The sequence below is a fragment of the Aotus nancymaae genome, unplaced genomic scaffold, assembly GCF_030222135.1.
Source record: "Aotus nancymaae isolate 86718 unplaced genomic scaffold, 86718_ANA_hifiasm-v0.15.2.pri h1tg000021l, whole genome shotgun sequence".
Lineage (NCBI taxonomy): Eukaryota > Metazoa > Chordata > Mammalia > Primates > Aotidae > Aotus > Aotus nancymaae.
This window is the reverse complement of record NW_026988433.1, coordinates 21,208,674-21,231,754: the sequence shown is the minus strand read 5'-3', so window position 1 is coordinate 21,231,754 and position 23,081 is coordinate 21,208,674. Positions and strand designations below refer to the sequence as shown.

The following is a 23,081-nucleotide window of genomic DNA, read 5'->3' as shown; positions in this document are numbered from 1 at the left end:
AGACAGATGCAGAAAGTAATGGATTAGTAAGGATGTGGAGAAATGAAAGGACTGCAAGTGAATCCTGTTTTTGAGGAAGTAGGGAGATATTCTGTATTACTTTGAAAAATAAACAGAACAATAATAGTTTATATTAATCCAGGGCACTTTACATTTGTTATCTATTTTCTTCTTCACAACAACCCTTGAGAACCTTGTCGTTATTCCTATTCTACAAGAGAAAACTAAGACTTAGAGAAGAAGTTCACTTGCTTAAAAAGTCACACAGCTAACAGGTGTGAAAGCTATTGGCAGCTGTTGAACACAGGTCCAATCAACTGCAAACTACAGCTTTAATTCTTAGCCCCAAACTTCATGTCATTTACAAGCCAAACTGGTGTCTCTAACATTTCTAACTAGCATATTCTTCCAGGAAATAAAATGGTTCACTAAGAAAATATAGCTGACAGCACTTCAACTTGTGTCAAAGTATAGAGCAGAATAGCCACGATTAAATGGAGAGGCTGACTGAGACAATCTCTGGCATTGTTGTTTTTTCTGTATCTTGTTTTTCCATAGCATTTTTTCCTGGTCAACAGAAATCTTAGTGCAACAACACTCTCAGATGCTTCTGGAGAAGGCATGGAATTTGTTCCTGACCCAAAGATTCTGGAGGACCATGATAAATATCCAAATTAATCCTTTCAGTGCAGAGCCAGTCATCTAATGGAATAAAAATATCTCAGAAGGGCTAGCCGTGGTGGCTCACGCCTGTAATCCTAGTACTTTGACAGGCCGAGGCAGGTGGATCACCTGAGGTCAGGAGTTCGAGACCAGCCTGACCAACACGGAGAAGCCCCGTCTCTACTAAAAATACAAAATCAGCCAGGTGTGGTGGTGCATGCCTGTAATCCCAGCTACTGGGGAGGCTGAGGCAGGCTCCACTTGAGCCTGGGAGCAGAGGTTGCAGTGAGCCAAGATCTCACCACTGCACTCCAGCCTGGGCAACAAGAGCAAAACTCTGTCTCAAAAAAAAAAAAAAAAAAAAAAGACCATGGATCAGATTCCATCTTCAGAGGCAGATGCTGTAGTGTAGACAAAGCCTTCTGGTCCAAATGTTATCCTGGCACTGCAACATCTTTTTACTGGTTGGCTGAATTCACAAAAGAAATAGCACTTGGAAAACACCACATCTCAGCCTGTTAATCAAAAACTGAAATTACAGTCATGCACTGCATAACATTTTGGTCAACAGCAGACCACATATAAGACAGTGGCCCCATAAGATTATAATACTGTATTTTTTTTTTACCATACCTTTTCTATGTTTAGATACACAAATGCTTACCATTGTATTACAATGGCCTATAGTATTCAATACAGTAATATGTTGTTTAGGTTTGTAGCCTAGGAGCTGGAAGCTATACCATATAGCTTAGGTGTATAGTGATAGGTTATCTCATCTAGGTTTGTGTAAGTGCACTCTACATATTCACACAATGATGAAATTGCCTAACGACGCATTTTCAGAATATGTCGCTGTTGTTAAACGATGTATGACTGTATTTCTGATGGCTTAGTTCTCAAATTCACTTTGCTTCTCAGGTAAGTACCAGAATTAAACACTAGCTCTGGGTAAATGATTGATTTCTTCTGTTCCAGTTCAGTGAAGTGCCACGAGGGTGCTCCAACTGTACTGAGCCAGTTTGCTGTGATCAGCTCTGGGTTTCCTATAAAACTCTTTTCACTATCTGAATCAAGCAGGAACTCAGTAACTGCATCCACATAATAAAGTTATAATATAAGAGGTGAACGAACCTGGTTCTAATTTGTATCCCGTGTCTACCCCAGTGGAGAATGAAAAGCTCAAAAGAAAAGTATTCATGTGTCCCGAAGCTTTAGCATCCTAAACCTGAAAAGCACATTAAAAAGTCATTTAGTGTAATAATTTCCAAATGCCAGTTCAGAAATTAATGCTGATCCTTGATATTGGTCTAAGAAAGGCTTTGAAAAATAGAGGCAATAAAATACGTTTTTTATGGTTAAATTTACTAATTTAAAGAACTACCAATTATTCTGATATTATTTTTTGCCAAGTTTTTTGGTCTCAAATGTCATTTCTATTACGAAATTAGATGGTAGTTATGGTAGTTGTCTTTAAATGTTCTTAAGTTAGCAAAACATAAACTTGGCAACATTAAAACAACTCCCACTTGTTTTGTTTTTAGTTTTACTCATTTCTAAAATTCTGAAGTCTAGGACCCACTGAACTACTTCTCTACTATATCACCTGAATTTCAGGTAAAAAAAGTAAATCAGTTCACACAGATGACAATTATGAATATATTTGATAAGGAAACACCAAAGTGACCCTAAGAATTTATTCTCATCAACAATCCTCAAGATTTCTACCCAAACCAAATTTTTTTCCTGCTACTTCTTAAGTTCATTCTCTTAATTCTGCTTCAGTGAAAATGATTAACAACTGCTAACCATATTCCAAAGTGTGGCAACAGTTTATAATTAAGCAAAGATTTCTTTTCTTTTCTCTTTTCTTTTGTTTTGAGGCAGGGTCTTGCTATGTTACCCAGGCTAAAGCATAGTGGTGCAATCACAGCTCACTGCAGCCTCGACCTCCTAGGTTCAAGTGATCCTCTCATTTCAGCCTCCTGAGTAGCTGGGACCACAGATGTGCCCCACCATGCCCAGCTAATTAAAACAAAATTTTTCTTTTTTGTAGAGACAAGGATCTCACTATGTCACCAAGGCTGGTCTTGAACCACTGGACTCAAGTGATACTCCCCACTCAGCCTCCCAAAGTGCTGAAATTACAGACATGAAGCCACCATGCCCAGCTAAAGAGCAAAGAGTTTTTCTAAAAGGGTTTTTCTGTTCAAAGACTGGAACTAGGAATCTAGATTCAGAAACTTGAATATCTTTTCTTTTTTTTTTTTGAGTCCCAGGCTGGAGTGCAGTGGCACCATCATAGTTCACTGATTCCTTGACCTCCTGGGCTGAAGCAATCCTCCTACCTCAACCTCCTGAGTAGCTAGGACTACAGGTATGTGCCACCACATTTGGCTAATTTCTTTTTTTTTTTTTTTAATGAGAGAAAGAAAGAGAAAGAAAAAGGGGGAGAGAGAACAGGATTCTTGCTCTATTGCTCGGACTGGAATGTAATCTAAAAATAGGTATTAAAAACCTCTTTTATGCTGATAATTGTGCTTAACAATGGAGACAGGAAGGAATAAGGGAAGAAAATAACAAACAGCCAATCAATATTTCATTTAAGTCTGTGAAATGCTATGCAAATGCTGAAGAGTGATTTACTTCCAATTATGTAGTCACTTTCAAAATAGGTGTAATATGATACTGAGAAAAATGTATGTTCTGTGGACCTGGGGTGGAGAATTCTATAAATATTCACTAAGTTTACTTATTCCAGGTCTAAGTTCAAATCATAGATGTTCCTATTAATTTTCTATGTCGTTGATCCATCAAATGTTAACAATGTGGTGTCAAAATCTCCCACTATTATTGTGCGGGAGTCCAGGCCTCTTTATAAGTCATTAAGAACTTGTCTTATGTATTTGGGTGCTCCTATATTGTTTGCATATATATTTATAATCATTAACTCCTGTTGTTGCATTGATCCTTTTACCATTATGTAATGTCCTTCTTTGTTTCTTTTAGTCTTTGTTACTATTAAAGTCTATTTTGTGAGAGACGAAAGTTACAACTCCTGTTTGGTTTTTTTTTTTTTTTTTGCTCTCCATTTAATTGGTGAATCTTCCTCCATCCCTTTGTTTTGAGTCTTTGTATATTGTTGCTTGTGAAATAGATCTGGATATAGCGTACCGATGGGTTTTCACTTTTTATGCAATTTACGTGTCTGTGTCTTTGATTGGGGCATTTAATCCATTTAAATTTAGAATTAATATTTGTGAGTTCAATTTTTTTTTTTTTTTTGAGATGGAGTTTCGCTCTTGTTACCCAGGCTGGAGTGCAATGGCGCGATCTCGGCTCACCGCAACCTCCGCCTCCTAGGTTCAGGCAATTCTCCTGCCTCAGCCTCCTGAGTAGCTGGGATTGCAGGCACACGCCACCGTGCCCAGCTAATTTTTTTGTGTTTTTAGTAGAGACGGGGTTTCACCATGTTGACCAGGATGGTCTCGATTTCTTGACCTCGTGATCCACCCGCCTCGGCCTCCCAAAGTGCTGGGATTACAGGCGTGAGCCACTGCGCCTGGCCTGAGTTCAATATTATCATTTGCTAGCTGGTCATTTTGCCCATTAGTTGATGTAGATTCTTCATTATAGAAATACTCTTTATGTTTTGGTAAGTTTTTGGGATGACTGATACTGGTTGCTCCTTTCTGTTTATAGTGCTTCTTTCAGAAGCTCTTGTAAAGCAGGCCTGGTGGTGATGAAATCTCTGAGTGCTTGCTTGTTCGCGAAAGATTTTATTTTTCCTTCACTTATGAAGCTTAGTTTGGCAGGATATGAGATTCTGGGTTGAAAATTCTTTTCTTTGAGGATATTGAATATTGACCTCCACTCTCTTCTAGTTTGTAGGGTTTCTGGTGAGAGGTCTGCTGTGAGTCTGATAGGCTTCCCTTTATAGGTAACCTGACCTTTCTCTCTAGCTGCCCTTAGAATTTTCTCCTTTATTTCAACCCTAGTGAATCTAGCGATTATGTGTCTTGGAGTTGCTCTACTTGAGGAATATCTTTGTGGTGTTCTCTGGATTAGCTGGAGTTGAGTATTGTCCTGCCTTACTAGATTAGGAAAGTTTTCCTGAATAATATCCTGAAGAATATTTTCCAACTTGGATTCATTCTCTTCATGACATTCAGGTATACCTATCAATTGTAAATTAGGTCTTTTCACATAGTCCCATATTTCTTGAAGACTTTGCTCATTCCTTTTTACTCTTTCTTTTCTAATCTTGTCTTCTCGTTTCATTTCATTAAGTTGGTCTTCGACCTCTGATATCCTTTCTTCTGCTTGATCAATTTGACTGTTAAAACCTGTGCATACTTTGTGGAGTTCTCATATTGTGTTCTTCAGTTCCATTAATTCACTTATATTCCTCTCTAAGTTGTCTATTCTCATTAGCATTTCGTCAAACCTTTCTTCAAGGTTCTTAGTTTCTTTACATTGGGCTAGAACATGTTCTTTTAGCTCACTAAAGTTCTTTATTATCCACTTTCTGAAGCCTAAATCTGTTAATGGAATGCACTCGTTCTCCATTAGGCCTTGTTCTCTCATTGATGAGGAACTATGATCCCCTGTAGAAGGAGAGGCATTCTGATCTTGGGTATTCTCAGCCTTTTTACGCTGGTTTCTTCCCATCATTGTGAGTTCATCCACTTCTTGTCTTTGTAATTGCCTACTTTCAAATTAGGTTTCTGAGTGGACGTCCAACTTATTGATTCCCAGCGCTGAAATCTGAGCAACCCACTGCGCCAGCCAAAACAGCGGCATTAAGATTCGTGGTGCTTTTCTGCCCAGAAATCTCCAGTCTGGCTTCCCTCTTAAGTCCCTTTTTCAATCAGGTAAATGGGTGACTCTGCCTTCCTGGAGCTCCAAACGTTGACCAAAAGGGGACCCAGTCCCACTTACTCTGCACTGAGAACCACCACGCCGGGGCGCTGGCAAAACCGCCACGCCGGCCACAAGAGTCGCCCTGGCAACCTGTGGGGCTCCTCCGCTGGGGATCTTCTGATCCGTGGGTAACAAAAATTCATCTGAAAGTGTGGCGTCCTCTTGTTCTGTGCGCTTTCTTTGGGAGCTGCAATCCTGAGCTGCTGGTAGTTAGCCATCTTGGATCTCTCTCAGAAACTTGAATATCTTGTTTGTTTAAATCAGGTGACTGATTCTCTTTCTTTACTGTGACTCTCCAAAAGTCTAGGACCTCTTCATCTGCTTGTGTAAACAAGAAAAGGTCCTGCCTCCTCATACCCCCAATTTTTTCCTCAAGAACTGGCTAGAGAAGAATTTTGAAAAGTAGAGATATTTTATCTAAACTGATCAAATTACAGAAGTAGGAGAAAGGAAAGAAAGGTGAACTTTTATTTTTCACTTGTATATTCTTTTTTGGTATTTTTATTTTTTGGTATTTTAACTTACATAGTCAACAACACACCAAATTTTTTTAATACAGAAAAAGTAAAAATACTCAATTTATAAGGAGAGTACATATTTCTGTCTTGGTCTCCAGATCTCTAAAGAGTATCAAACTAGCTACCAGAATGCTCCAGTAACATGAATAGAGTCAAGTTTGGGTTTTTCATTGGAATAACAAAATAAGCAATTACAACATCTGATTCACAGCTCTAAAGTGGAAAGAAACAGGAAGTATTTTTAAACAATTCTTACTAACTGAGTGTAAAGATGAAGATTAGGCCATAAAGATACATTTAAGGAGGCAGAGCACAGTGGCTCACAACTCCAATCCCAGAACTTTGGGAGGCTGAGGCGGGTGGATCACTTGAGGTCAGGAGTTCTGGACCACCCTGGCCAACATGGTGAAACCCCGTCTCTACTAAAAAAATACAAAAAATTAGCTTTAGCCGTCATGGTGGTGTGCACCTGTAGTCCCAGCTACTCCAGAGACTAAGGCAGGAAACTCGCTTGAACTTGGGAGGTGGAGGTTGCAGTGAGCTGAGATCACGCCACTGCACTCCAGCCTAAGTGAAAGAGTGAGACTTTGTCTCAAAAAAAAAAACAAAAAAACAAAAAAAAATTAAAATAAAGATCCATTTAAAACATTGTCATCTTTATTTGTCTAAGAAGGAATTTGAGGGCTGGGCATAGTGGCTTACGCCTGTAATCCCAGCACTTTGGGAGGCTTGAGGCGGGCTGATCACCTGAAGTCAGGAGTTTGAGACCAGCCAGGCCAATGTGGCGAAACCTTATCTCCACTAAAAATACAAAAATTAGCCAGGTGTGGTGGTATGCTCTTGTAATCCTAGTTACTTGGGAGGCTGAGGAAGAAGAATTGCTTGAGCCTGGAAGGCAAAGGTTGTAGTGAGCCAAGATTGCACCATTGCACTCCAGCCTAAGTGATAGAGCAAGACTCCATCTCAAAAAACAAAAAACAAAGAAGAAATTTAGCTATGGCACCAGACTTAAGGTGATCTCTTAAAGGACTTAAAAACTACTATAGGAAACTTTGATTCTATAAAACTGATGCCTGAGTGTGTTGTCAACTTAAACAGGTCAATAGTAATAGGATAATCAGAAAATTAAGAGTCTAGAAAGGAAAATGTTTTCCTAAGCTTTGCGGAAAATTATATCTAAGCCAAACTTGGAACAGTCTTAGGACTTGGAACTACTCAGTTTTTAAAGGAGAATTGCCAGCCTCTTAGCATCATAACTCTTAAAAGAGGTGTTAGACCACATAAAATGGGGCTCTGGATTGGTACTACCCAGATCCACTAACCTCTTGCTCAGGGCACTTTTACTATTTCTCTTCTGACGACTTACACAGTTGAAGTTTTCTATTCTCATAGCCTCTCTTGGGCTTGTAAACTCTAGCTGTACTGAGCCATTTCTCCTCTATGACCAGCTCTAAGTTTCCTACATCTAGTCAAAACATCTAGGACATCTTGGCCATTTCCACACCAATTTTGGGAGAAAGAAGCTGTGATGCCTTAACAGACCAGCTTGGTCAGCCTATCTTGTCAGACAGAAGCTTATGCCTTATCAAACAGATCTCTCCATAGGAAACAGTCTGAAGCCTTTCCAAACTGTGCAGTAAACTGGATCTACTTTCAAGACTAGGAAGAAGCCAAGCGCGGTGGTTCACGCCTGTAATCCCAGCACTTTGGAAGGCCAAGGTGGGTGGATCACAAGGTCAGGAGTTTGAGACCAGCCTGACCAACATGGTGAAACCCCATCTCTACTAAAAATACAAAAAATTAGCTGGGCATGGTGGTGCGTACCTGTAATCCCAGCTACTAAGTCTGAGGCAGGAGAATCACTTCAACTCAGGAGGTGGAGGTTGCAGTGAGTCTAGATCCTGTCACTGCACTCTAGCCTGGGCAGCAAGCCAGACATCACCTCAATAAAAAGAAAAAAGACTAGGAAGAAACAGTCACTATTGATAGTACTTAGTTTAATGATCTTGATTCCCTTGCTCAGAAAAATCCATAAAAACATTCACAAAGAACCTTTAATTTTACAAAACATGTGTACAGACATCTTACTAACACTTTTTAAATCTGATGTAGATTAGAATGACAGTAATGATTTTCATTTTTAGAAAAAAAAACTAGACAAATATAAAAACAATTTCCTCAAAGTCATACAGATTCTTAACAACAAAATTAAAATGAGAATCAAGGTCTCCTAAATCTAGCTGCAGTTCTTTCTCCACCACTGCTCTCCTAAAGTTGAACAAATGAACAAATTACACTATTTCATTTGAATTGTGTACCTCAATTTAAAGGATGGAGCCAAGTAAAACGGTGTTTTTTTTTTCCCTCCAACCTGGCAGACTTATCAGAAGAAAAGACAATGAGGAATACTGAAACTTTTACTTTAGTCTGGAAGCATATGGACATTTTTTCCTAAAGAATAATTTAGATATATATTTTAAATTATTTAAATAATATGAATCTGAGGCCTCCCAATTTCCCTGAATATCCAAAAGCTGAAATACTTTTAGCATTTTATGTGTCCCTGAGCTTTAGTATAAAATTTGCACCTAGCAACTATAATAATAAACGCCTGATATCAATCACAGTAATGACACAATAATACAAGGCCCAATGATACAAGGCCTTTTTTCCATAGGTGGGGAAAAAAAATACACTTTATAAAAAAATAAACTGGGACTTCCACTTCTGGCCAAGATGGAGTGACAGAACTGTATTTACTCTCCTAGCAAACAAACAAAAATCAGACAAAACATCTGAAACAATGGTTTTCAAGACACTAGACATCAGACAACAAAGGGCAATGATCTCAGAGAGAAGAGAAACAAATAAAGTGAACCCTTTAACTGCCCTATCTGACCTCCCAGAAAAAGTTTTTATGCCACAGTACAGGAAATGGAAACTGAGGGAGGCCTGGTAGACTCTCTGCGTTGAGGAAACATAACTGAGATTCAAGGAGACCAAGGTAGCTAGAATTCATTGGAAAGAATGCCGAAGGAAAAAAAACAAAACAAACCAAAAACAAAAAAAGCTTCGCAGAGAACTTCATAGATTTGCAGAGGATCTGCCACAAGCATTTGGCCAACTACTAATTAGTACATGTGTCTGAATAAACTTCTCCAAGCTGAAGAAAGAACCATTGAAAGGATTAGACAGAACAGTATCTAGAGTCCACACAGTGCCAACGATAGTGCCTGTTTTGATCACCAAGACTAGAAAAACTGATAATTCAACAGGGTATAGGGTACAGTACTCAGGAAGGTCTTGCCTCAATAGTGAGAAATAATTATCCTGAGGTTGAACATTATTCTACACTCACCTAACAAATTATAAACCTAAGACCTGAATGATTCAAACTATTTCCAAGTAATTTAACTGCATCCAAGAATACAATTCAAGAAGAGTTATGGTAATACTAAAATATCTAGCATCCAAAAAGATAAAATTCGGAATGTCTAGCATTCAATAGAGGATTACCAGTCATACAAAGAAAAAGGAAACATGACCTATACTAAGGAGAATAATAAATCAATTGAAACCTACCCAGGACTGAAACAGATATTAGAACTAGCAGTAAAGGACAATAAAACAGTAATCATAACTACATTCCACCTTTTCAGGAAGTTGAGACATGGAAGAAATATATTTTTAAAAAACATCTACATTAGGCCAGGTGCAGTGCCTCATGCCTGTAATCCCAGCACTCTGGAAGGCCAAGGTGGGTGGATCACCTAAGGTGAGGAGTTCGAGACTAGCCTGACCAAAATTGTGAAACCCCATCTCTACTAAAAATACAAAAATTAGCTGGGTGTAATGGCGGGTGCCTGTAATCCCAGCTACTCAGGAGGCTGAGACAAAAGAATCGCTTGAACCTGGGAGGTGGAGGTTGTAGTGAGCCAAGATTGTGCGTACCACTGCACTCCAATCTGGGTGACAGAGGAAGACTCCATCTCAAAAAAAAAAAAAAGAAAAGAAAAGAAAGAAAACAACTGGGCCACAGTGGCTCACACCTGTAATCCCAACACTCTGAGAGGCCGACGAGGGCTGATCATCTGAGGTCAGGAGTTCCCCGACCAACATGGAGAAACATCGTCTCTACTACAAATACAAAATTAGCCCTGCATGGTGGCACATGCCTATAAGCCCAGCTACTCGGGAGGCTGAGGCAGGAGAATCACTTGAACCCGAGAGGCAGAGGTTGTGGTGAGCCAAGATCATGCAATTATCCACTCCAGCCTGGGCAAGAGTGAAATCCATCCCCTCCCAAAAAAAAAAAAATCTACATTAAACTGCTGGAGATAAAAACTACAGTGGAAGTACAATGGATGAGTTTTTTTTTTTTTTTTTTTTTTTTTTAGATCGTTTCACTCTGTTGCCCAGGCTGGAGTGCAGTGTAGCGATATCAGCTCACAGCAACCTCCATTTCCTGGGTTCAAGCAATTCTCCTGCCGCAGCCACCCAAATAGTTGGGACTACCTGGGCACACCATAGGTGTGTGCCACCATGCCTTCCTAATTTTTGTATTTTTCAGTAGAGATGAAGTTTTACCATGTTGGCCAGGCCTGGTCTTAAACTATTGATCTCAAGTGATCCACCCACCTGTCTCCCAAAATTCAGGGATTACAGGCAGGAGCCACTGGGCCTGGCCTGAGATTTTTTTTTTAATCTCTAAATGAGATTAAGGAGAGATAAGATATTGCAGAAGAAAAATCAATGAACTTGAAAGTGTAGCAATAGAAAATATCCAAAATGGTAGTATGGGTGTGGTGGCTCATGCCTGTAATCCCAGCACTTTGGGAGGCCAGGGCGGGCAGATCACTTGAGATCAGGAGTTCAAGACCAGCCTGGCCAACATGGTGAAATCCCATCTCTACTAAAAATAGAAAAATTTTTAGCAGGCTGGGTGTGGGGGTGGGTGCCTGTAATCCCAGCTATTTGGGAGGCTGAGGCATGAGAATCACTTGAAACTGGGAGGCAGGGGTTGCAGTGAGCAAAGATCATGCCACTGCACTACAGCCTGGGTGACAGAGCATCACTTCATCTCCCCCCGCAACCAAAAAAGAAAATATACAAAATGGAAAACATGAGGGGGAAAAAAGCATGCAAAACTGCAAAGAGCATTGGCAAATTGTGAGAAATCCTAATACCTGGGTAATAAAAGACCTGAAAGCAGTTTAAGTGGTGGCAACAAGAAAAACATTTCTTCAAAATATTTGAAGAAATAATGGCCCCAAAGTTTCCAAGTCTAATGAAGACCCATTGATTCAAAAAACCCAATTAATCAAAAGAACAAGAAATATAAAGAAAACAGCATTAAAGCATATCATAATCAAATAGTTCATTTTTTAAGGAAAAAAACATAAAAGCAGCCAGAGAAAAAAAGGACATGTTATGCACAGAGGAATAATAATAAGGATAATATCAGATTTCCTGTTGAAAACAATGCAAGCAAAAAGTGGAGTAATATGTTTATATTACTGAACTTCTGTCAACCTAGAATTCTATACCTAGCAAATATAATTTCAAAAACAAAGGTGCAGTTAAAAACATTTTCAAACAGATGAAAGCAGACTCACCCTACAAAAAATATTAAAGGGTGCCCTTTAGGCAGAAGAAATATAATATTGATTGGAAATGAGGGATCTACACAAAAGAATGAAGAGCACCAGAAACTGTAAGTATAAAATATGTTTTTTTCTTACTACTTAAATACCATTAATAATAAACTATTTAGGCAAAAATAATAACAATGGATTGTGGGTTTTAAAACATGGAAAAGAAAAATGCATGACAATAATAGCATAAAGATTGGGAGAAGAGAAATGGAAACATACTATTATTTTATTATCCTATACGTGAAGTGGCATAATGTAACTTGAAGTTTAGCTGTGATATGTTAAAATGTATACTGTAAACCCTGTAACACAACCAATAACTTAAAAAAAAAAACTAAAGAATTTTAGCAAATAAGCCAACGAAAAAGACAATATGTAATAATAAAATAGATTAATCCAAAAAAGGCAAAATCAAAGGAAAAGGGAACAAAAAACAGATGGAACAAATAGAAAACAAATAGAAAAATGACAGATTCAAGTGTAATTATATAATCAAATTAAATGTAAGATCACTGGAATAGTAAGACCCAATTATATATTTCCCCATACGAAATGCACTTTACATACAAAACACAAATAAATTAAAAATTTAAAAGATAGGTGGGCTCAGTAGCTCATGCCTGTAATCTCAGCACTTTGAAAGGCTCACTTGTGTAAGGATTGCTTGAGGCCAGGAATTTGAGACAAACCTGAGCAACACAGTGAAACCTCATCTCTACGAAAAAAAAATTTCTTTTAATTAGCCAGGCATGGTGGTGTTTGTAGTCCTACCAACTAAGGAAGCTGAGGTAGGAGGATTGCTTGAGCCCAGGAGTTTTAGGTCATGGTGAGCTATTATCATGCCACTACACTCCAGCCTAGGTGACAGAGTGACACCCTATCTGTGGAAAAAAAAAAAACAACACAAGAAACAAAAAAATAAAAACCAACTCTTCCTCTGAAGTAGGTTAGAGACAAAATAAATAAAGATATTAAAATATATACCATGGTAACAGTAATCAAAAGAAAGGTGAAATGGTTATATAAGTAATAGAAAATGTAGACTTCAAAATGAAGGTCATTACATAACGATAATGGTGTCACTTAATCAAGAGGTCATAAAAATCCTGTTTATGTACCTAATAAAAGAGATTCAAAATACATGAAGCAAAACAGAACTACAAAGAGAAATATACAAATCCACAATTATAGTCAGAGATATCAATACTCCTTACTCACTAATGAATAAAACAAATAGAAAATTAGCAAAGATTTAGTAAACTTAAACAATACTATCAACTAACTTGACAGAATTGGTATTTATAGAATACTCCAGCCAACAACAGCAGAATATAATTTTTTTTTCAAATGCATACAAAACATCTACCAAGATGGAACATATTGTGGACCATAAAATAAGTCTTGCCAGGTGTGGTGGCTCACACCTGTTATCCCAGCACTTTGGGAGGCCAAGGCAAGCGAATCACTTGAGGGCAGGAGTTCGAGACCAGCCAAGCCAACATGGTGAAACCCTGTCTCTACTAAGAATACAAAAATTAGCCAGGTGTGGTGGTGCATGCCTGTAATCCTAGCTACTTGGGAGGCTGAGGCAGGAGAATTGCTAGAACCCGGGAAGTAGAGGCTGCAGTGAGCTGAGATGGCTCCACTGCACTCTAGCCTAGGTGATAAGAGCAAGACTCTGTATAAAAAAAAAAAAAAAAAAAGTCTTAAAATCTCAAAGGACTCAAATCATACAATGAAATTAAATTACCTTACCAATAACAGCATGATCCATAGAAAATCCCCAAATATTTGGAAACTAAATTATATACTTCTAAATAACTAAATAATTCATGGATTAAAGATCAAAACGACAATTAGAAAGTATTTTAACTAAATAAAAATTTAAAACAATATATTAGAATTTGGCCGGCACAGTGGTTCACGTCTGTAATCCCAGCACTTTGGGAGGCCGAGGCAGGCGAATCACGAGGTCAGGAAATCGAGACCATCCTGGCTAACACAGTGAAACCCCATCTCCACTAAAAATACAAAAAATTAGCCAGGTGTGGTGGCATGCATCTGTAGTCCCAGCTACTTGGGAAGCTGAGGCCACATAATCACTTGAACCCAGGAAGCAGAGATTGCAGTGAGCCGAGATCATGCCACTGTACTCCAGCCTGGGCAACAGCAAGACTACATCTCAAAAAAAAAAAAAAAAAAAAGAATTTATTGGATGCACCAGGTATCACAGAACATGCCCATAGTCCCAGCTACTTGAAAGGCCTCAGGAGGACTGCTTGAGGCCAGGAGTGAGTTCAGCCTAGGCAACATAGCAAGACCCCATCTCTAAAAATATACATAAGTAAAGAGAATTTATGAGATGCTACTAAAGCAGTAATTAGGTAGCAATTTGTACCATTAAATGCTTATATTAAAAATGTCTCAAATCAGTGACATCAACTTCCATTTTAAGAAAGAGCAAATTAAACCCATAGTACAAATATAGGAAATAATAAAAATCAAAGTGAAAATCAAGGCCAGGAGTTGGCGGGTCCCACCTGTAATCTCAACACTTTGGGAGGTCGAGGTGGGCAGATAACTTGAGTCCAGGAGTTTGAGACCAGCCTGACCAACATATAAAATTAGCCCAGGTGTGGTGGCGCACACCTGTAATCCCAGCTACACGAGTGGCTGAGGCAGGAAAATGGCTTGAACCCAGGAGGCAGAGTTTGCTGATTGTGCCCTGCACTCTAGCCTGGGAAACAAAGCAAGACTCTGTCTCAAAAACAAACAAACAAACAAAAAAAACCCAAAAGGCCAGGCACAGTGGCTCATACCTGTATCCCAGCACTTTGGGAGGCCAAGGTGGGCGGATCATGAGGACAAGAGATCAAGATCATTCTGGCCAAGATGGTGAAACCCCGTCTCTACTAAAATACAAAAATTGGCCAGGCAAGGTGACGCGTGCCTGTAATCCCAGCTACTCAGAAAGCTGAGGCAGGAGAATCACTGGAACCCGGGAGGCGGAGGTTGCAGTGAGCCAAGATCGTGCCACTGCACTCCAGCCTGGCAACAGACAGACACTCTGTCAAAAAACAAAACAAAACAAAACAAAACAAAACTCCAAAACCTTACAATATATAAAAATAATACATCACAACCAATTAGGATTTATCTCAGGCCTACAGAGTTGTTTTAACATTTTAAAATAAATCAATTTAAGTCACCCTATTAAAATACTAAAAAGTAAAAACCAGTGATCATCTAAATAGGTACAGAAAATAGCATTTGGAAACATACAACATCCATTCTCAATTTTAAAAAGAGAAAAACAACTCTCACCAAACTAGAAAAATTTCCTCAACTTGATTAAGGATATTTATGAAAAATCTATAGCTAACATTATACTTAAGGTGAAAGATGGAATGCGTTCCTTCTAAGATCAGGAAAACGATAGACTGTTGGCTTTCACCACTTTTATTCAACATTGTACTGGATGTTTTAGTCACTGCAGTCAGGCAGAGGAAAAAAAGAAATAGACCAGGAGCAGTGGCTCACGCCTGTAATCCTAACACTTTGGGAGGCGGAGGCAACAGGATCATTTGAGGTTTGAGGTCAGGAGTTCAAGACCAGCCTGGCCAACACGGTAAAACCCTGTCTCTACTAAAAATACAAAAAACAAAAATTAGCTGGGCATGGTGGTAAATGCCTGTAATCCCACCTACTTAGGGAGGCTGCAGTGGGAGAATTGCTTGAACCCAGGAGATGAAGACTTCAGTGAGCTAAGATCACACCACTGCCCTCCAGCCTGGGCAGCAGAATGAGACTCTATTCCAAAAAAAAAAAAAAAGAAAGAAAGAAAAAGAAATAAAAGAGATTTCAGATTAGAAAGGAAAAACTAACATTTTTATTTGTAGACAACATGATCATCCATGTAGAAAAGCCAATGATGTTTACAAAAGAGCTACTTAAACTAATGGACGAGTTTAGCAAAGTTGCAGGATACAAGACCAATATATAAGAATCGATTTTATTTCTATATACTAATAATAAACAATTGGAATTTGAAACTTAAAACATGTTATTTCAATAGCATCAAAAATATAAAATTCTTAGGGATAAATGTGACAAAAGATGTGAAAGACCTATACACTTGAAAACTACAAAATATTGCAGAGAGATACTGAAAAAGACCTAAGCAATTTGCCAAATATACCTTGTTCATAGGTCAGAAAACTAAATATTGTTAAGATGTCACATCTCTCCAAACTGATATATAGATTCAACACAATCCCAATTAAAATCTCAGCAGACATTTCTGTAGGAACTGACAAGCAAAATCTTTTTTTTTTTTTTAGACAGAGTCTGGCTCTCCCACCCAGGCTGGAGTGCAGCGGAACGATCAGGGTTCACTGTAGCCTCAACCTCCTGGGCTTACATGATCCTCCCTGAATACTCTGTTATAAGGTACCTGCATTACCAATGAAACAATATAGTATTATTTGAAAGTTAACTTAGATTAGTAAATGTGTAAGGCAAACTCTCAAGCAGTAACTAAAAATTATACTTAAAAATGAAGTATAATTGATATGCTAAAAAAAGAGATGATAGAATAATATTTAAAATGCTCAAAACCAGAAAAAGAAAAAAATAGGAAGATAAAGAACAGATATAACAAATAGCAAACAGATATTAATCCAACTATATCAGTAATTGCTTTCAATATGATCTAAATAAACCAATAAAAATATAGTGTCTGTTAGAGTGGATTAAAAAAAAACCAACTATATGTTGTCTACAAAAAACTCACTTGAATATAAAGTCACAGATAGGTTAAAAGAAGATATACAGAGATATACCACATGTTATGCACTGAATGTTTGTGTCCCTCAAAATTTATATGTTGAAATCCTAACCCCAAAGGTGAGGTATTTAGAAGGTGGGACCTTTGGGAGGCAATTAGCTCCTAAGGGTGGAGGCTTCACAAATGAGATTAGTGCCCTTATAAAAAGACGTGAGAGGGCTTGCTTTCTCTCTCTTCTCTCCACCATGTTAGGACACCACAAGAAAACAGCCATCTGCAAACCAGGAAGTAGCCTCTTACCAGACACCAGATCTGCTGATATCTTAACCTTGGACCTTCCAGCCTCTAGAACGATGAGGAATAAATGTCTGTGGTTTAAGTCACACACTGTATGGTAATTTGTTATAGCTGACTGAACTAAAACACCATGCAGACACTAATGTAATCAACTGATCTTTGATAAAGGATCAAAAGCAATTCATTGGCGAAAGTATAATCTTTACACCAAACAGTGTTAGACTTAGACATCCATATGCAAAAATAAGATCTTATACCTGTCACAAAACTTAATTCAAGATGGATCACAGATTTAAATGTAAAACACAAAACTTCTATAAAACATCTAGAAGATAACATAGGAGAAAATCTAGATGACCTTGGGTCACTTAGATCCATGATCCATAAAAGAAAAAATGGATGAGTGGGACATCACTGGAAAGCAGGTATTCAAAAGAATACATGTACACATGTTCATAGCAGCGCTATTTACACTAGCCAAAAGGTGAAAACAACCCTCATAAATAAAATATGAATGGATGAATAAATTGTACATACCTATAATATACATACACAATGGAATATTATTTATACAAGAGAATGAAGTACTGATATTTCCTACAATGTGGATGAACCTCCAAAACACTGTGCTAAGTGAAAGAAGCCAGACATGAAACATTACACATATTGTATGATTCCATTCATAGTAAATGCCCAGAATACAGAAACAGAAGACAGAAAGCAGACTGGTGGGGGATGAGGAGTAACCTCTTAATGGGTACAGGGTTTCCTTTTAGGATAATAAAAATGTTTTGGAACTACATAAAGCTAGTAGTTGAACAACACTGTGAATATGCTAAATGCTGCTCAATTGTTCACTTAAAAAGTTGTTATATAAATTTTACCTCATTCAAACAAAATTTAAGTCTGTTTTGCAGAAAACCCTGTTAAAGGAATGAAGAGACAAGACACAGACTGGAGGAAAACATTTCCAAAATATATTTGATTGAGGAACTGTATCCACAATATACAAATAACTCATAAACTCAACAATAAGAAAACAAAATATTTGGAATCCTGCTGAAGATAGGTAGTAAATGAGAATATGAAAAAAAAAGTTCAACATTGTATGTTATTAGAGAACTGAAAATTGTAACAAGACACCAATACATACCTACTAGAATGGCAAAAATCCAGAATATTGAAACCAAGTGCTGGTGAGGATGCCAAGCAGTAGAAACTCTCATTTATTGTTAGTGGGAATGAAAGAGGGTACAGCCACTTTGGAAGACAGTCTGGCAATTTCTTTGTTCTCTTTTTATTTGAGATGGAGTCTCAAACTGTTGCCCAGGCTGTAGTGCAATGGCGCGATCTCGGCTCACTGCAATCTCTGCCTCCTAGGTTCAAGCAATTCTCCTGCCTCAGCCTCCCGAGTCGCTGGGACTACAAGCGTGGGCCACCATGCCCAGCTAATTTTGTTGTATTTTTAGTAGAGACGGGGTTTCACTATGTTGGCCAGGATGGTCTCAAACTCCTGACCTCAAGTCATCTGCCTGCTTTGGCCTCCCAAAGTGCTGGGATTACAGGTGTGAGCCACTGCGCGAGGCCCCATTTTTTTTTTTTTTGAAATGGAGTTTTGCTCTTTTTGCCCAGGCTAGAGTGCAACGGCATCATCTCGGCTCTCTGCAACCTCCGCCTCCCAGGTTCAAGCGATTATCCTGCCTCAGCCTCCTGAGTAGCTGGGATTACAGGCATACACCACTACGCCTGGCTAATTTTGTATTTTTAGTAGAGATGGGGTTTCTCCATGTTGGTCAGGTTGGTCTTGAACTCCTGACTTCAGGTGATCCACCCACCTCGGCCTCACAAAGTGCAGGATTACAGGTGTGAGCCACCGTGCCTAGCCACAATTTCTTACAAAGCCAAACATAGGCTTACTATATAATCCAGCAATCATCCTCCCAGCTATTTCCCCAGTTGAACTGAAAACTTATGTCCACCCAAAAACCTGCATACTAATATAGAAGCATTATTTATAATTGCCCAAACCAGAGGCAACCAAGATGTCCCACAATGGTGAAAGAATTTTTAAAAACTGACAAATCCATACAACAAATAAAAAGAAATGAACCATTAAGACACTAAAAGACTGCCAGGCGCAGTGGCGCATGCCTGTAGTCCCAGCTACTCAGGAGGCTGAGGTGGGTGGATGGCTTGAGCCCAGGAGTTCTGGGCTGTAGTGCACTATGCCAATCGCGTGTCTGCGCTAAGTTCGACATCAATATGGTGACCTCCCAGGAGCAGGGGACCACCAGGTTGCCTAAGGAGGGGTGAACTGGCCCAGGTCAGAAACAGAGCAGGTCAAAACTTCTGTGCTGATCAGTAGTGAGATTGTGCCTGTGAATAGCCATTGCACTCCAGCCTGGGCAACATGGCAAAACCCTGTCTCTAAATAAATAAATAAAATAAAATAAAGCCACTAAAGGATCTGGAAGAATCTTAAATACATATTGCTAAGTGAAAAGTGAATCTGACAAGACTATACACCGTACGATTCCAACTATATGACATTCTGGAAAAGGCAAAACTATAGAAACCATAAAAATATCGGTGAGTTGCCAAAGAAAAGGAGAGTGCAAGGAAGATGAATAGGTGAATAAAAAACTTTAGGACAGTGAAACTATTCTGGATGATACTATAACGGTGAATACATGACAGTATGAAAAGCCACAGAACTGCACAACACAAAGACTGAACTTAGTGTAAACTGTTGAATTTAGTGAATAATAATGTATCAATATGGGTTCATTAATGTAACATACTAAGGCAAAATGATTATAGGGGAAACTCTGGGAACTAGGAAGGTGGTAGGTATCTGGGAACTGTGTACTATTTGCCCAATTATTCTGTAAATGTAAAACTGTTCTAAACATAAAGTCTATTTTAAAAACCAGCATGATATTTACATAGAGATAAAAAATACATCGGCCTGGCACAGTGGCTCATGCCTATAATCTCAGCACTTTGGAAGGCTGAGGTGGGCAGATCACATGAGCACAGGGGTTTGAGACTTGCCTGAGCAATATGGTAAAACCTCCTCTCCACAAAAAATACAAAAACAAACTGGGCATGGTAGTGTGCACCTGTAGTCTCAGCTACTCTGGAGCTGAGGTGGTAGGATCACTTGAATCCAGCAGGTTGAGGCTGCAGTGAGCAGTGATTGTGCCACTGCTGGGTAACAGAGCGAGACACTGTACACCTCCCCACCAAAAATAAAATAAAAAAAGAAAGAAAGAAAGAAAAAAAGGAAGACAGAAAGAAAGGAAAAAAGAAACTTATGAAATTGCATACTTTAAATATTTGCAATTATACCTCAATTAAGCTGTTTAAAAAAATAAACAAATAGAGTACCACCCCAGAAAATGATGAAGTACAGAACTCCAAAAATCTATCCTTCCACTAAAGCAACAGTTAAGCTGGATAAAAACCAGTCAAAATCAACTTTTTTTGAGCTCTAGAATCTAATCAAAATTTTGCAAAATCCAGGGGAATGCTTAGTGAAGAAAGACATGGTAAATTTTGGTAAGAGAGTGTTATGGCATTTTAATTTACCTGCCTTACCATCCACAACTCCCTAATTCAATGACAGCTGTAGGGACAGCAGTCTGCATTCCTGGTGCAGGTTGTTGGTGCCACAGGGATCAATATGGACCTTATTCTCAAATAATTGTAGCTATGTGTTTTGGTATGTCTGATCCTTCCCTGCAGGATCAACATAGGGGACTGCTTTTATTTCATCCACCTTGGAGTTTTCTCAGAGCAGGAATGATCTCCAAGACAGCTTATGTCAAAAGCATTTAAAGGCAAATATGTTAGCCACAGCCTTCTGGGGCAAAGGATAACAGGTCAAACAGCAGAGAGAACCAAAAGCCTGGGAAAGAGGCTGGGGAAGGAAACACACTTGGAAATAAGAACACTGGGCCCGCACCTGGTGCCTGGCAGGTCGTGCGGCGCAGGGCGCGGCGAGACCTGGAGGTCACCATGGCAATATGGGAGCCAGTGGAGGCCAAATGCGGGGGTGCCAACATGCTCATGAAGCTGGCCGGGCACTTCACCCAAGACAAGGCCCTTCGGCAGGAGGGATTAAGGCCTGGCCCCTGGCCCCCTGGAGCTCCAGCCTCTGAGGCAGTCTCCAAGCCTCTGGGAGTAGCTTCTGAAGATGAGTTGGTGGTTGAATTCCTGCAGGACCAGAATGCACCCCTTGTGTCCCGTGCCCCTCAGATCTTCAAGATGGATGACCTCCTGGCTGAGATGCAGCAGATTGAACAGTTAAACTTCCACCAGGCTCCCCAGAGAGCCCCTGGTGTGGCAGACTTGGCCTTGTCTGAGAACTGGCCCCAGGAGTTTCTTGCAGCTGGAGATGCTGTGGATGTAACTCAGGATTATAATAAGACTGACTGGTCCCAAGAATTCATCTCTGAAGTTACAGACCCCTTGTCTGTGTCCCCCACTCGCTGGGCTGAGGAATACTTAGAGCAATCAGAGGAGAAACTGTGGCTGGGGGAGCCTGAGGAAACAGCCTCCGCTTGCTGGTGTGATGAATATCATCCTGAGGAGGATCTGCAGCACATGGCCAGTGACTTTGTGGCCAAAGTGGATGACCCCAAATTGGCTAATTCTGAGGGTTCATCAGATACCTGGGTTGACCAGTTCACAAGACCAGTAAACACATCTGCCCTTGATATGGAGTTTGAACGAGCCAAGTCAGCTATAGAGTCTGATGTCAATTTCTGGGACAAGTTGCAGGCAGAGTTGGAGGAGATGGCAAAATGGGATGCTGAGGCTCACCCCTGGTTTTCTGACTATGATGACCTTACGTCAGCTACCTATGATAAGGGGTACCAGTTTGAGGAGGAGAACCCCTTGCGTGATCACCCTCAACCTTTTGAAGAAGGGCTGCGGCGACTTCAGGAAGGGGACCTGCCAAATGCAGTACTGCTTTTTGTGGCAGCTGTGCAGCAGGATCCTAAGCACATGGAAGCTTGGCAGTATCTGGGTACCACTCAGGCAGAGAATGAACAGAACTATTAGCCATCACTACATTGCGGAGGTGTCTAGAGCTAAAGCCAGATAACCAGACAGCACTGATGGCACTGGCCGTGAGCTTCACCAATGAGACCCTGCAGCAACAGGCCTGTGAAACCCTGTGGGACAGGCTGTGCTACTATGCCCATCTAGTGACACCTGCTGAAGAAGGGGCTGGTGGGGCAGGACTGGGCCCCAGCAAGCATATCCTGGGGTCTCTGTTGTCTGACTCCCTGTTTCTTGAAGTGAAAGAGCTCTTCCTGGCAGCTGTGCGGCTGGACCCTACCTCCACTTACCCTGATGTGCAGTGTGGCTTGGGAGTCCTTTTCAACCTGAGTGGGGAGTATGACAAGGCCGTGGACTGCTTCACAGCTGCCCTCAGTGTTCATCCCAATGACTATTTGCTGTGGAATAAGCTAGGGGCCACCTTGGCCAATGGAAACCAGAGTGAAGAAGCAGTAGCTGCATACCGCCGGGCCCTCGAGCTCCAGCCTGGCTATATCCGGTTCCACTATAACCTGGGCATCAGCTGCATCAACCTTGGAGCTCACCGGGAGGCTGTGGAGCACTTTCTGGAGGCCCTGAACATGCAGAGGAAAAGCCGGGGCCCTCGGGGTGAAGGAGGCGCCATGTTGGAGAATATCTGGAGCACCCTACGTTTGGCATTGTCTATGTTAGGCCAGAGCGATGCCTATGGTGCAGCTGATGCCCGGGATCTGTCCACCCTCATAACTATGTTTGGCCTGCCCCAGTGAGAATGGGATGGGCTGCCCTGTGAGTGTCCACCTGGAGGGGTTCCCGCTCTGGATGTAATTCCCTTTCCCCAGATGGGCCTACCAAGGGAGTGGGCTGATGACCATAAGCGGTACGGCCTTTCAGGAACTGCCTCAACGTAGGGGTGGGTAGTCTGTGTTCTAGTTCCTACATAATTATAGGAAAATGAGCTGTGTTATCTCTGAGTCCCTTGGTAATTCAAGGGCTGTACATCCAGCTACAGATCTCTCTGCTCATCATGCCTTTTCTTGGTGCTGTTTTTTGGGTAGGACCCAACGATTTAGGGTAACTGTTGTCATGAGCTGCCATTTCTGATAGGGTCTACTACATTTGTAATGTCTGTCCTTTCCCTCACTTTTACTGGGAATTGATAATAGTCCAGCTTCCTTGGGCAGTGTAAGT

The 23,081-nt window shown here is 40.2% G+C and overlaps 2 protein-coding genes across 3 annotated transcripts in view; one reads left to right on the top strand and one right to left on the bottom strand.

The window, feature by feature from the left end:
* Positions 1–23,081, bottom strand: part of TMEM116 (transmembrane protein 116) — a 62,411-nt gene that overhangs the window by 25,068 nt on the left and 14,262 nt on the right. The gene's annotated exons all lie outside the window — the stretch shown is intronic.
* Positions 20,850–22,660, top strand: LOC105728598 (peroxisomal targeting signal 1 receptor-like). Its single transcript, XM_064379488.1, is given in 2 exon segments — positions 20,850–21,897; positions 21,900–22,660. Coding segments are annotated over 2 exon segments (1,797 nt in total). The 5' UTR covers positions 20,850–20,861.